The sequence below is a fragment of the Grus americana genome, chromosome 7 (assembly GCF_028858705.1).
Source record: "Grus americana isolate bGruAme1 chromosome 7, bGruAme1.mat, whole genome shotgun sequence".
Lineage (NCBI taxonomy): Eukaryota > Metazoa > Chordata > Aves > Gruiformes > Gruidae > Grus > Grus americana.
This window is the reverse complement of record NC_072858.1, coordinates 31,253,787-31,268,992: the sequence shown is the minus strand read 5'-3', so window position 1 is coordinate 31,268,992 and position 15,206 is coordinate 31,253,787. Positions and strand designations below refer to the sequence as shown.

General features: G+C 35.0%; 1 protein-coding gene across 3 annotated transcripts in view; it reads left to right on the top strand.

The window, feature by feature from the left end:
• BMPR1A (bone morphogenetic protein receptor type 1A) overlaps positions 1-14,963 on the top strand; it is an 87,977-nt gene extending 73,014 nt beyond the window's left edge. For all 3 annotated transcript variants that reach the window (XM_054831689.1, XM_054831688.1, XM_054831690.1), the window contains 9 exons: positions 746-848; positions 2,193-2,292; positions 3,382-3,481; positions 4,319-4,463; positions 5,216-5,408; positions 5,797-6,094; positions 6,855-7,030; positions 7,830-7,960; positions 8,953-14,963. In XM_054831689.1, coding sequence (XP_054687664.1) covers positions 746-848; positions 2,193-2,292; positions 3,382-3,481; positions 4,319-4,463; positions 5,216-5,408; positions 5,797-6,094; positions 6,855-7,030; positions 7,830-7,960; positions 8,953-9,078 — 1,372 coding nt within the window. In that variant the 3' untranslated portion in view covers positions 9,079-14,963. The remainder of the gene's footprint in view (positions 1-745; positions 849-2,192; positions 2,293-3,381; positions 3,482-4,318; positions 4,464-5,215; positions 5,409-5,796; positions 6,095-6,854; positions 7,031-7,829; positions 7,961-8,952) is intronic.
• The last annotated feature ends 243 nt before the right edge of the window (positions 14,964-15,206 follow it).

Sequence of the window (15,206 nt, the reverse complement as noted above, 5' to 3'; positions counted from 1 at the left end):
GAAGATATTTCTGGATTTATTTTCCTTAGTATCTGTAGCACAGAACTACCATTGCGAATTGGTTTGGGATTCCTTAAAATACTGTTGACGTTTTCATATAGTATAGAAATCAAAGCATTTGTATAAAGAGAGAATGGGGAATTGAAGTGCCATTTTTTTGAAAGAATGTTATCTAATTGTTACTGTTAACTTCAGAAAGCAAGTTTGGGGATTTGTTTAGTTTGCCCTAAAGGCTGAATATTTGAGAGAGCTTATGTGGGAAGAAGCGTAGCTGAGCTTTTGGCCTTGAAGTGGCCACCTTTCACATGCTGTGGCTTCTCTCTGAGAGTTTATCATTGCAGTTTCATGAACAGGCACAAGTGATTTTTTTTTTTTTTTTTTTTAACCTATAAAGTTGTAGTCAGTATCTACCTGTTTATAAAAGTGAATGTTTAGTCAGATCTCTGCTCTTCCACCTCTTCGGTTGTTTCTGAAGAACTGTGTGTGTGTGGTTGGATAGAGCAATCTTGAAGTGGGGGTGAGGAAATGAAGGACAGAATATTCAGGAGAAAACTTCCCTGCAGTGTTCTAATTGAAAATACTGTTAGGGTCTTTTGTTCTCAAACTGTGTGGTAACCACTGTATTAAAGAAGAATTTTTCTAGATACGGCCATTTTCTAATATTCTTAATGGGTTTGTGGTCAGCTAAAGCTGCATATTAAACAACAAACATGTTGGTAAAGCACAATTGAAATGTTTATTCCAGAACTAATGGGCATTGCTTTGCTATCATTGAGGAAGATGAACATGGAGAACCCACGCTTGCTTCTGGCTGCATGAAGTATGAAGGTTCAGACTTCCAGTGCAAGGTAAAAAAACGAGTTATTAAAATTTAAGATCTCCATGGAGATTATGTAGGGAAACAGCATAAACAGTCAAGTATCTATAGTTTACAACTGCAATCATAGAGTTTTGCATGTTGCCATTTATCACTGAGGAGAATGGAACTGAACAATCATGGGTGAGTAGTGACAGAAAGGACACTTAATGGTGTCTGAGCAAAGATTGGAATTCTCTGCAAGTATTTGTTGATTGTTTTAATGAAAATTCTTGTTTTCTTCAGTTCATTTGACAGAAGAGCATAATCATAAGGAGTTATGCTCCCTTAAAGTTTGGTGAACATGTACACACAATTTATCAAATGTGTATGTTTTCCTGTCTGACATGCAACTTTTTTTTTCCCTTTGTAGAAGAGTTATGTATCATTAATTGCATGAATATAACTTGCTTTTAATTTAGAGGTGTATAATTAAGCAGATTGCTGCCTTTAGAACTTCTTTATCTGTTGCAAAAGTTGGAACTGAAAAGGCCATTAATAAAGCAAGGACTGGTTTAGAAGACAGGGATATAGTGCTAGCTGGGCAAATGAATATTGCCTTGAAAGACTAGATTTTGCTTTTCCTTTTGTCACATTGCTTACATTAAACAAGGCTTTCAGAGGTAATCAACAGCTGGGTTGCTTTCCCCCCCATGCTATCACTGTTTTGGATACTCAATTTTAAATCTCTAGGACTTGAGTTTCTATATAATGTAGCTGTCAGTAGCACTGCTTTTTGGAAGCACTGTTGACTTCAGTTACAGCTCTGAATGTTCAGGGTTACTGCAAATCAGACCTGCAGATCACCTCCTGAAATTGTTCTTGTGTTTATATTAGTGTCTTACCTTCAGATTCATTTTCATGCCCCTCCATCTTTTGTATGGTGCTGTGAAGATGTTTTTGAAGCAAACAGTGCTGCTATGATGAGCGCAAGAGAAAAACTTCTAAAGGGCTTGCATTGGTGGTTTGTTGGTTTTTTTTTCTTAAGAGCAGTATTTATTTAACACACAATTAATTGCTTTTGACCAAGCTTAAAAATTTTCCAAGGTATGAAATAGCAACTCCAGTAGGAACCATCTATTTCTGTGCACCAAGTAAAAAAGTTCCATGAAAAATAAAAAATTGTGAACATAGAACATATGCACCCAAAGAGATGAGACGATGTTTGTCTACCACTATGAGGTTGTCTCATACGTTAAATGGTGAGGTTGAACTATTTCTTTAAATAAAATAGCTTAAACTTTTGTCTGTGCTGTGTTGCATCAGTAGCATCACCTGTCCCCATCCTAGCTGAGCACTTCAAAATCTGAATGTTTATTCAATTCTCCTTCAATAGGACTCACCTAAAGCACAGTTACGTCGAACAATTGAGTGCTGTCGGACTGATTTCTGCAATCAGGATTTACAACCAACATTACCACCACTTGATAGTACAGGTAAACAGCTCCCAGATGTTCATACTGCTACTAATATATGCTATGTGGTTTCTGTTCTTCCTGATCAACAGATAAAAATAAGGAGAAAATGTAATTGCAGTGTTGCACAGATCTGGTTTTTTCCTTACTAAGTAGTTTTGATATGAACCTCTGTGCTACACTTCATACTCTATTTCCAGTTTTCCTTTTCTGCTACTTCCAAGTTAATCTTTTCCTCTATCAGTCACTCACAGTATTTTTATTCTCTTACTCATATCTTCATCTGCATGTGATCTTTTGATTTGGTTTTATTCTGTTTCCACAGCCTGTTCTCTTTTCTTTTTAAAATGGTTTTCTTAATCTTTCTCATGTGCTTTTGCCATGATGAATATATCTTTAAAAAAAGTATCCTGACATTGTTAACTGTTATCTACTGTAAATTCATTCTCTTCTTTCTGTTGTTCCACGTGAAAATAGTTTGTTTTCATACACTTACACAGTCATTGCTAGACAAGTCATACTGGTTTAACTGTTGCTCAGAATCTTACTGCTATAAATCCTTCATTTCTATTTCTAAACCAACTCTAAAATCTCCAGTTAAATCCTTTTTTTTGTTGTCATCCAAATGAAGTTTTCTCTGCTTTTCTGGTGTAAATACTTGCTTTGATACTAAAACACTATAAATTTTGTGTAATTTCATATGAACAGATGTATGATGTGCATCAACTGTCTTGCTCCTTTCTTATGTTTTGCAAGTGGCTCCGCACACTGTCACAGTATCACAGACTGGTTGAGGGTTGGACAGGAGCTCTGGAGGTCACCTGGTCCAACCCCCCTGCTGAAGCAGGACCACCCAGAGCCAGGTACACAGGATCATGCCCAGATGGCTTTTGAGTATCTCCAAGGAGAGAGACTCCACAACCTCCTCGGGCAACCTGTGCCAGTGCTTGATCACCCTCAGTAAAGAAGCATTTCCTGATGTTCAGGCAAAACCTCCTCTGTTGCAGTTTGCACACATTCACATGCACAGTATATGAAAATATCATACCTAAATAAACTGTTTACAACAAATGCTTAATAGACTTTCCTTTTTTTTTTGGTCTTAAATAGATGGACTCTTTGATGGCAGCATTCGTTGGATGGCAGTGTTGATTTCTATGGCAGTCTGCATAATTGTCATGATCATCTTATTTAGCTGCTTTTGTTACAAGTAAGGAGAATGCTTTCTTTATTTCCTAAATAAGTGTAAACAGAATGGTTATTTGGGAAGTGTACTCAGTTAATCATTGTATTTCTGACAAAAATAGATTGGAAGTGAAACCGTTGTCATTTAATTTCACATTTCTGTGGATAGCAGTATGCGTTGCTAGGTAAAATGAAATGTTCACAGCATAGAATTTAAGTGAATTTGATCCCTTCCTCTGACTACAAAGTATTTACTGTTTTCTAAGCTACATGTAACGTTGATGCTATAGCATCCAGTGAACAGGAATATCTTAATGCTTTTTATGTTTCTGGAACTTCAGTCACTTTTGATAGTTAAACTCCGTCTACTTCTGAGATTTACCTTTGTAAAGTGCTTTTGCAAACCTAAAGTGACAAGGGTGTGTTTTACAAGTTTTCCTTTTTCTGCTGTGTTTCAAAACTAAATAATTGACGAGCTGAGCCTGCTGCTGTCAGCTCCAGCCCTGTGCTGGAGATGGTCATTGTTCTAGCAGTTTCAGCAGAAATGTGCATGTGTCAGCCTCACCTGCTATGGTTCAAGGATCAGTCTGTTAATTTAAACCAAAACCAGTGGTGTAACATTGGCTGTGAGCTGAGTATTAAAAATGCTGCTTTTCCACTGACATGCCTGTACATGCATTACAACTTCTTAACGTTAAAAAACAATGTAAGTTTCATTTCTGAAAAAATGGTACAGAAAAATCTGATTTTTTTTTCTTTTAAGAAAACTTGTATGTTTAAATAGCTTTTCCCTAGCTCAGCTTACTACATATTTTGAAGAGTGTTTTGGAGTTCAGCTTAATTTCTCCTGTTACTTTTGCAGGCATTACTGTAAGTCAATGGCAAAGAGGCACTGTTATAATCGTGACCTGGAACAAGATGAAGCATTTATTCCAGCTGGGGAGTCATTAAAAGACCTTATTGACCAGTCACAGAGTTCTGGGAGTGGATCAGGACTGCCGTTGTTGGTAAATCATAAACTAAGATCTTTTTCTTCACTGATCTTCTTTCCATCAAATACAAAGTTTGGTTTGTACCTAATGCCTAGAACAAAGCAGTTTATCTGTATACTATGTTAATTATTTTATATGCAATTACTGTGAAAGATACAGTACTAAAGATACAAATTAAATATGTATGAAAGCCCATCTTCACATAATTAACTACAATGAAGTGCAAAATTAGATTATATGTTAGGAAATCTGGCATCAGCAAAACTTAAAAAAAAAATCAGCCTACAGACACTAAGATAAAAATGTGACTAATGGATAATGCAAGTATTGAATTGAGCAAACTCAAAGATATTTTTTTCTTAGTGTCCACCATCTGATAAAATAGATTGACTTTTTATTGCCTGATAGTTGTTCATAATTTTTGATTCACCATCCTATGTAATACTTGCATAAAAATTCACTGGTGAGACAGATGACTCTATTTCTAAAATAGAAACAAATAGAATGCAAAAGAATGCATTGGAATTAAATAAGAAGTTGAGCTGATTTAATCTTTCTGGATTTGTTATACAATTCTTCCTTGGAGGCAGCAATAATGAGTTTGAAATAGGAATAATGGAAAATAATATAGAACAAATTTTATAATAGAATCAAAATTCAAGGGAATCCAAACTTGAGAAGCAGCTTGTTCAGGTGCTTTTGGATAATCGCTGGGTTTCCCTCCTCCACCTTCCCTTCCTTTTTTTTTTTTTTTTTTTTTTCCTTAGGTTCAGCGCACTATTGCCAAACAAATTCAGATGGTGAGGCAAGTTGGGAAAGGACGATATGGTGAAGTGTGGATGGGCAAATGGAGGGGTGAAAAAGTTGCAGTGAAAGTGTTTTTCACCACAGAAGAAGCCAGTTGGTTCCGAGAAACAGAGATTTACCAAACTGTTTTAATGCGTCATGAAAACATTCTTGGTAAGGAAGTGGTATATTGCTGGGCTGATGGAGGACTTGTGTGAGCGTGAAGGATGAGGAGTTCTTAGTGGGTGGCTTGAGGGGTATATGGCTGCTTCTATGGAATAACCAGATGGGTGTCGCTTGATGTATGCTAATAAAATGTTATTAAAAGGGTGTAATCTTGCTGCTCTTGGTTGGAAATGTGTCTGCAATCTCTTTGCTGGAAGACTGGAATGGTGACCTCATGTATAGTTGAAATCTGAGCTTTTATGGTAATAGTTTTCATAAGGGGAACAGGTATCTTTTGATACAGTCCAAGACAATATAGCTTTAGGAATTCTTACTAAATCTCTTGCATAAAAATTTATGTACAAATAAATTGTAACTTTGCTTATATATTTTGCAGGTTTCATAGCTGCAGATATTAAAGGCACTGGCTCCTGGACACAGCTTTACTTGATCACAGATTATCATGAAAATGGATCATTGTATGATTTTCTGAAATGCACTACGCTAGACAACAGGGCTCTCCTCAAACTGGCGTATTCTGCTGCCTGTGGCCTGTGCCATCTGCACACAGAAATTTATGGGACACAAGGCAAGCCTGCTATTGCACACAGGGACCTGAAGAGTAAAAACATCTTGATAAAGAAAAATGGAACCTGCTGCATTGCGGACTTGGGTCTTGCAGTCAAGTTTAACAGGTAGATGAACAAACCCTCTGTATTGGCAAAACTTTTGTATGATTTTTTTTTTTTAATGCGCCAGACATCCAATTTAAAAGGAAGGTGGAATCATTGGGTTGCATGCTTTCAGTTTTTTTCAGTTTTGAGAGTAAAATTCTGTTCTTCCTCTGGATGCTGGTAAGCATCGAGATGAAAATAGGTTGATCTTGTGGAAAATAAAAAGTTTTGTAGAGGAAAGGAAGAGGAGACTAACTCATTTGTTATTCAAAACTGGACTTTCATAGTAATTGCTAACATGCAGTTTCATTTTAAATTATCTCATAGAAAATGTGAACAGCGTAAAGGGAGTTGAAACTTAATTGAAAAAGTAATACTATAACAGTATTATTGAATACTTTTTTAATTTCAATGGAGACAGAGAATTGTAGTTTGCTACAATAGAGCTTGAAATAAAGCATAAGCCTTTGCAAATAATTTTCTGAGACATTACCAAATATACTCATCTTTATAGTGGTTTTTAATTCATTTTTTTCATATATGTTTTCAGTGTCTTGCAAAAGAAGCAGTAAACTGTCAACTTCCATACTCACTATCATTTTTCTAGATCATCTTTTTCAGGGAAGTGCAATGTATTGTAAGTGTAATATTGAGAGGGAAACAAAGAAAGAATTTAATTCGTAAATGGGAGCTTTGCAGTGTAGCGATTGCATCATGCAGGATTTCGTACCATGTCTTGTAATAGTCCACAACTCACTAACTTCCTAATATTTTCATATAGTGACACAAACGAAGTTGATGTTCCCTTGAATACTAGAGTAGGAACAAAACGTTACATGGCTCCAGAGGTCCTAGATGAAAGCCTGAATAAAAACCATTTCCAACCATACATCATGGCTGACATCTATAGTTTTGGGCTGATCATTTGGGAAATGGCTCGGCGCTGCGTCACAGGAGGTAAACTTTTATATATTCTGTATAAAATCTACCAGGCTCTTGTCTCACTTTAACAATACTTCTCCAAAAAATAATATAACAAGCCTGCTATATCAACAGCTTGTGTTATTTAAAAGCACTGTTATTTGCTTGTGTTATTTAAAAAGACTGTTGTCTGTCCAGAACACAGCTTGAAAATCACTGAACTAAAACTTTTTGATTGTTACAATTAAGCATCCCAGACTTTTTTTTCCTTTCTCAAAAAGCAGAATGCCTGCTCTGGGAGAAATAGTGGGATGCGAATGTATTTCATACCCGTGCTGTTAATAAAACTTTTAAAATGTAATTGATAAGTTATTATTCCTTTGTTATACTTTCTAGCATTTCTGGTGTCATTCAGTTTTCTCCTTACACATGTTTTCATGACTCGTCCTTCCTTTTCTTTCACTCTCCTTTTGTGATCTTATAGATCTTTACTTGTATTCTCTTCTTCTTCCATCTTATGCTTTTTCCCTGTTTCTTCGTAGCATGTGGTGGATTAGATGATGTCAAATTCTACATTGGGTATCAAAGTCAAAGAGACTGCAAGGAATTATTGTAGCTATTAAATTTAATATTCATAGTATTGGAGCTTTTCTGGTAAATGTCTCATTGTTACAGTGAATTTTTCAGATTTTTATCACAGTATAACATTGTGGTGGGTTTGCCTTGGCACAAAATTAAGTTAACTTTTACTCCTGGCTAAGGAAATCTCAGAGTAGATATATAGGTTTATTTTATATTTTTTTAATGGTTCTTGATCTCTCACCATTATCTCCAGGTATTGTTGAAGAGTATCAGTTGCCATATTATGACATGGTGCCAAATGATCCATCCTATGAGGACATGAGAGAAGTGGTGTGTGTCAAACGCCTACGCCCAGTAGTGTCGAATAGATGGAATAGTGATGAAGTGAGTATGCTGAAAGGAAAAATCAGTTCGGTTCATTAATATGGAAGGGTATTTTAGTTTAATAAATACTGAAACATTGTAAAATAGAGACTATATCCAGACATTCTGATGTCTTGAAAACCTCACAGCAACAGTAGAAGAAAGATGTGTTTGAAATCAACTTAAAATACCGTATTTTGTATGTATCTTTTCAGTGATCTAAGGGGAAAGATACCCTTAAGCAGCATCCAAGTGTATGAGATCTTCTTTTTAGATAGTGGAATATTTTTTCAGAGTTTTGATTGGAGCTGACACTTAAATGAGTTTTTAATTGGTTTTATTAGTCTTAATGTATATAGCATATTGGTTCGTCGATAAAGTATTTCATGGAATGTGAAGTAATTTCTTTGTATTTGTAGATTTCCTCTTTTTCTTTTTTCTTTTTTACTGGTACATTCCAGGACAAGCCATGATGCAACTAAAATATTAAATTGAAATGTGTTTTTAAAGGGCCACATCTTGAACATAGTAAATAAGACGTAACTTGATTTCTTTTAGGAATTCCCGGTTTTTCCATATTAGTTTTTGACTGCTGAAAGAACTTCTGTCACATCTTCTTTTTCAGTGAAAAAGGTCTCTACAGTTTTTCTGCCATGTATATGGAAATTTTTCTACTTCTTGCTACCATTTTTGTACCACTGTTCTTGAGTCATAATGATAAGTTCTGGTAATGCATCTTTATGAAACTAAAGAAGCACTTCAGTTAGTTCCAGGTACTGTAATAGCAGGCAGTGAAGGGGAGGAAAAAGGAGGACTGGGACGTCATGGTCATTTGTGGTTTTTTTCAGTTGATCTGTTCATAATAGTTCTCTATCAGCAATTTTGCAGAAAATGTAGAAGTTGCACATTTGGACTTCAGAGTTCTATAATTTGGGCTTGACAGCAAACTAAAAATTATACACCTCAGGTCTGTCAATTCTTACAATACTGTTCCCTTGTTTTTTGTTTTACAGTGTTTAAGAGCAATATTGAAATTAATGTCCGAATGCTGGGCTCATAATCCTGCCTCAAGGCTCACTGCCTTGAGGATCAAGAAGACACTTGCCAAGATGGTGGAATCACAAGATGTAAAGATTTGACATAGTAAATTGACATTGGAGAGCAAAGCTGGACTCCTAGATCTTTTCACTCAAACATGGGTGAGACCTATGTGGAAAGAGGAAATAACTGAGATTCAGTGTATTTTCTCAGCACACTTCTACAGGCTGCTAATCAAATCTTTCAGTACTTCATAGACTGTGATACTGAGAGCCTCTATATACTACATGCTACGTATATGGACAGCCTTGATAAAATACACGTTTTGTTTTTGTTTGAGCTGCATTGAGACTTCAGTCATACTTAGTGAGTCTCCAGTAAAACTCTGGGTACTGAATTGAATGTTCAGATTACAGTGCTTTCTGTGAAAGCCTAACAAGCTATATGGATTCAACAGAGATGGAGAATATAAGCTTTTTTTTTGCCTTCTACCTGATAAAACCTAGTCAATCCATACCAAGTTTTTGTGAAACAGCCTGTAGGTTATGAATCTGTTTGTGATACTACTCAGTTTAACAGTTCCTTATGCCATTATGTGTGTGCCAGGATTATTTTGCTGTCATTTGGAATAGATAAGAAACCATTTAAATGAACAAAGTTTTATGGTTAGGGCTCCATGCATTTTGTGGCTCCACAATCAGAGATTTGCTACAGAATTTACAGTTTTAATTTTATTTCTATTCTTGTTTTGGTCACAAGGAGAACTGCAAAAATGTCAACCGTAAATAAAGTAAGGAATGCCTACCTGAGTCTGTAGAGACCTTGAAACAATCGGTCTTAGAGGTATAGACTGCCTTGGACATCTCACAGTCTATTGGGCTCCATAATTGGATGACTATGAAATTTGACATATTTTTACAATGCCACATGCAACTAGCATTTTTGCTGTAGAGTACTTCACATCTTAACAGAAAGACCATTGATGATGTGTTTTGCCTTTCTGCTTTATTGGGACTCACTGGTAGGCATCTGTCATGCTCTGAACTTTTTTCCATACTGGAGGGAATCATTTGGCTGTAGGAGCCTGCTTTTTCATCATTTGACAAAACTAGGCAGAAGGTAAGTTTTGAAAGGCTTGAGAACAAGTCTCATTTACAGACACAAAAGAGGGAAGGCAGGAAGCGCAGGCCAGGCACTCAGAAAATTAGAGACTAGACCAGGAGAACTGACTATGTGAACTGCTGAAGATAAGATCCACGACGTGCAGAAGATTTTGAGCTGGGTTGCCCTGATGTAAATGCAGGAGGCCACATCTGTGGGCCACTTAGTGGACAGTTACAAAAATTCAAGATATGAGACAAGGTAAATCAGTGGGCGTTTTAAATTCTCGTTAGGCACATCTGGGAGGAATAGCATTGAAAGGTAATTCATGAAGATAAAAGTAAATTAACGTAATTGCAAAATTTGGTCCTATTGTGCCAACTATTTGGCATGCACGGGAAACTATAGTTCCCTCCTTTTCTTCATTGATCCAGACAAGTTGGTTAGAAACCAGAACCCCTCCATGAGGTTACTGTAAGGCAGAATTACTGATTTATAACTCCGTTGGCACTTCTACTTTGAAGTTAGAAAATAGTACCGTAACTCAAGTTGCAGCTTCAAATGCGTGAATCATCAGAAGAATGAACACACAGTATTGGAACCATTGAACCTATTTGATAATTTAAGTGCCTATAACTTTGTACTGTAAATCTTGTTCTAGATAACTTTAAAAAGGGAGGTTATTTATACGGTGTGTTTTGTGCTTTAGTTAAAAAAACTCACCTAGTCCTATGTACAATTAGATACATGCACACACACACATATGCCATAGTTGAGATTTGAAGAAAAAAGTTAGGAATAGTATTAAAATTGATGAAAAAATGTTAAAACTTCAGATTGATTTATGCCAGATTATTTGTTGTCTTAAAATATGTACATGGAGATTGTTTTGATATGTGTTTAAATTTCCCTTGGAAATACAACTGATAGAAAACAACATAATGCAGAAATAATGTGATTTGTGAACAATTGCAACTTTCTAACATGTTAATTTTTTTGTTCTAATTCTGTAGTTCACATAATGTAAATGGTCAGGCAAAAGATTGCAGTATTTTTATTTTCTATTGTGATGTACAGACTTTATTTAACAGTTCTACATATTTTATAGAAAAGTAGCTATTTCGAGGGACATTTCTTTTTTTAAAAAAAAATAAAGTCATTACTTTTGTTCAGTAATGCCTTTAAGTATTAATATGTATTCTGGCTGAAAAGTTCATAGGTGTGTCAGCTATGATTTTAACTTATTTGAAAACAGCAAGAGATATATGATATTGTGCCACAATCCTCATGATAAAGGGCTTTTTAAAACAACATTTCTCCGTCCATTGCCAAGAAATATATGATAAGTTTGAAATCATGTCTTCACGCATAATTTTTGCACAGGTAGTTGGAAAATATTTGGTATGAGCCAAAAAAGTAAGGGATAAGCTTTTTTTTTCCTTCTCTAAGATTTTTATCAATAAGAAGGAAAAATGTTTAGGTAAGTACCCTACTAGCTTAAACTTTGAGAGCATGGAGGTCTATTTAAATTAACCCATTCCTATTTAGAAATTCTTTTCTTTTAGAAGTTGCCACAGCATTATTAGCTGTAAACTTGGTTTGTGAATTTTTTTTAATTAATTTTTCCCATGTCTTTAGGAAGCCACTGATGCAAATGTGAATTTGGATAGTTTTTAATTATTCACTTATTTTCTTCTCCATTGTTTAGGCATTTGCAAGGCAATAGGATGGTGATCTTTAGTAGACATCTTAAGAGCTGACTTGATTTACACATTCACTTTAACACAGAGGTGAGCTGACTGCTACAAAGATGATCTTTGAGAGAAAAAAAAAATCTCTTCACCTTAAGCTTAATCTTAATTTTTCAGCACTTCATTTACTAGGTTCATACTCGAGCATATCATGTGTGTGCAGTTGCCATTGTCCTGAACAGGAGCTGCTAGGTCTTTAGCATTCCTTGATTCCCTGATGTTCCAAAAAACATTATCACTAATGGACATGGTTGCATAAAGCACTTGAGTACATACTTACATTCCATGCAAAGTGATTCATTGTTTGGAGCCTAAGTATGTCTATACTGATATTTTAGCAATCATTTGGGGGGAAAAAAGCTCAAAGCTAGCCCATTAATTTTTACACAATTAAGCATACCTGGTGCAGATTCTAAAGCTAAATTGTTGCTTTATGCAAAACTGTAGAGTTCAGAAGCCTTTAAGATCAGGGAGAGTAACAGGATTCTTCTGTTGGAGTGTGATTAATCTCATTTTGTTGGTCAAAGTTTTAAGCATTTGTCATCCAAGGAGAACAGCCCCCAAAACTGGCAAATGTTTTCGGGGTTTGTTTTGGGTTTTTTTAAATATAAAAATCAGAAGGGTGGAAAATATCTTGGGGAGTATCAAGACTGTGCCTTGGAAGTTCTTAAACACTCACATATGGAGGGGTTTTTCTGTATTTATTTAACCTACTCCGTGTGATTTCAGTTAGGTGGAAAATAATTTGAGACACTTACATAATTCGTACTGTTACAGCAACTGAAAGGAAAGTTTCTGTGTTCCTGATTAACTTGTAAATTCCACAAGAAATGCGATATTCCTACAGAAAAATGTAGGCTTACATTTTGAGTTGATTAAGTTTTACTCAATAAGGAATTTTTCCTGAGTTTTACTCAAGAAGCTGACAGTTTTCCCAATATCCATTGTTTTTCCCCAATTATTTTCTTAATTAGTCTATTTTGAGGTATTGAATAAAATGTAAAATGAATATTTTAAGTTACCTCCATAGTAATCTCGAATCAAATTTTAAATCATGATCTAAATGACCATTTGAATGTGTTTATAAAACAAATCATTTGGATACATTTCATCTACTCTTATCTTCACAGACTGTATTTTAACAGTCTAAAATGTTTGAAAAGCAAAGATACTAAGTGAAAAGGCATTCTCTGACTATTGCAGATATTTTTAAAGGGAAGTTACGTGCTCATCTTCTGTCAAATATTAGAATGATTTAGCACTTCCTCGTTCTTCTGACAGTGCCTCTGAAGTCAAAAGTCTTTATCCTGTGCCCACAATCTTTATTCCAAATAGGGGTGATGTCTAAAAGTGGCTGACAATGTTGCACAAAAACAGTGCTTTATGGAGCCATGGTGTATTAGCCTTGGTTGGTATAGCAGAAGTGGAGTGCACATTACGTCTAATTTTTGAATAGATCTCTTGTAATTGTTGCTTTGTAATATTTTACCTTTGAATGCAATTATAGAAGCCCACATCATGTAGTGATATTTGTGCTCTGACATGCCATGCCCAAAATGAAATGTACTATATTGTATACAAGAAGAATAAATAACATTGTAGTTAACCTAGAGAAGATGTAAATAAAATATGAAAGAAGAGTGGAACAAGACAAATGGTCACACTCTTGTGTGTGTTATATGCCAGAAGTGTAGAATACTCCTTTAAAAATGTAACACACTAATGTATTTTGTACAGCATCTGCTTTAGAAGGTGCCTTATTGAGTTTACCATGAATTGCTTGTTCTGTACACAGATTATGTCCAATGTATCATTTTTAAGTAAATAACCTTATTTTAGTACACATTAGTTATGTGTTTTGTTACTATAAGATTTTGCCTTAAAAATGTAATGACTTGGAAATCACAATACTGTAACTAAATAATTCTCTACTTTTTAATACCTCGTTTATGTTTTCTTTACCCACAGTCTTTGAATAAGTTGTTAATGATCACTTGTATTGTTCAATGGTGTTCAGAATTATTTGGTGCTCTCTAAGTTCAGGTTCTCCTGATTTTTATCCCTGACTTATAGCAAAGCCAGAAGCAAGTCAAAATTGATTAATTCTTTTATTTGAGTATATGCAAGTTCACTACAAGTTGGGTTTATCCATATAAACTTGCCTCAAACTCTTCAAGTAAAAAGAGAAAAAATAAAGGGATGGGGGATTCTGTAATTGGCTTTTGTTCCCTCTGTGTACAACATTCCTTTTGTGAAGTGATAACCAAATTAAGAGATTTGAGCTAATATACTTATGTGCTGTTGGTTACAAAATTATGCAGGTGCTTCTGTATAGCCTGCTAAATTCACTCTGGTTTTTTATGATTTAAGCAAGTCAAGACCAATCAAGGGGATATCTTATCTGTGAGTACACAATTCTATAAAATCTCAGAATTTATTTTCTCATTGCAGAAATGTATTGGCTACTACTCTCCATAGATTTCACTTTTAGTTTGCAAGGTGGAAGAAGTAAGATGAATTTCTATTCTCTTTTCGCCTTGGATTAGGAATAATCTTAGCTTTAAAGATATTTTTTTGCAGTAGCTAGAAAGTTTTGATATCTGAGCATCATATAAACTGTTATCAGTATATTGTAAAGATAATTATAACACTTTTTTTTTCTTCTTTCCTGTAAAGTCAAGTGTTAAATTCTTGCATTAGAGTTCTGGGAAGTACAGTGGAAGACTAGGATGTATGTAGTTTTAAACCTTTTTTTCCTCAATACATTATGCCAAGAAATTATACCGCACAAAGATTTGGTCTCTTTACGATTAGTATCTTCGCAAAGTAAACTTATTCTTATGGTAGTAGCTATTGTGTAGTTTGTGGAAAATCTTCACTGGTTACACTGATCATGGTTGGATTGAAAACTGGGATTTTTATATTAGTGTTACAGGAGGACATAATGAAAATACTGTGGGTAACTGAAACTTTTTGCACCTGTTTTTGTTTTGATGAGCACTTAATTTTTTTTTTCCCTGATGTTGCTTCTTGAAATGACCACAGGATGGTGCTATATCCTAAAGATATGAAGATCCTTTTGAAAAAATGGGAGGGGTTGGTAAATGAAAATAAATTCTACTGCCTGCTAATAATAAGTATCAAAATGTTTGTGTATGATTATTTTTGACCTCTATATAAAATTGTGTTACTGATGAGATTGCATCAGTATTTAAGAACTGAAACAGTCATATCCAGTGTCATGTCTAAAAACCCCACATGTATATTTTGTGTGCAATCCAAAAAGCACACTGAGTAGTTGGTGAATTGAATCACAAGCTTTTAAATAAATTGCAGAAGTATCACTAATTTCATAAAAGGTCCGATTTAATTCCGTT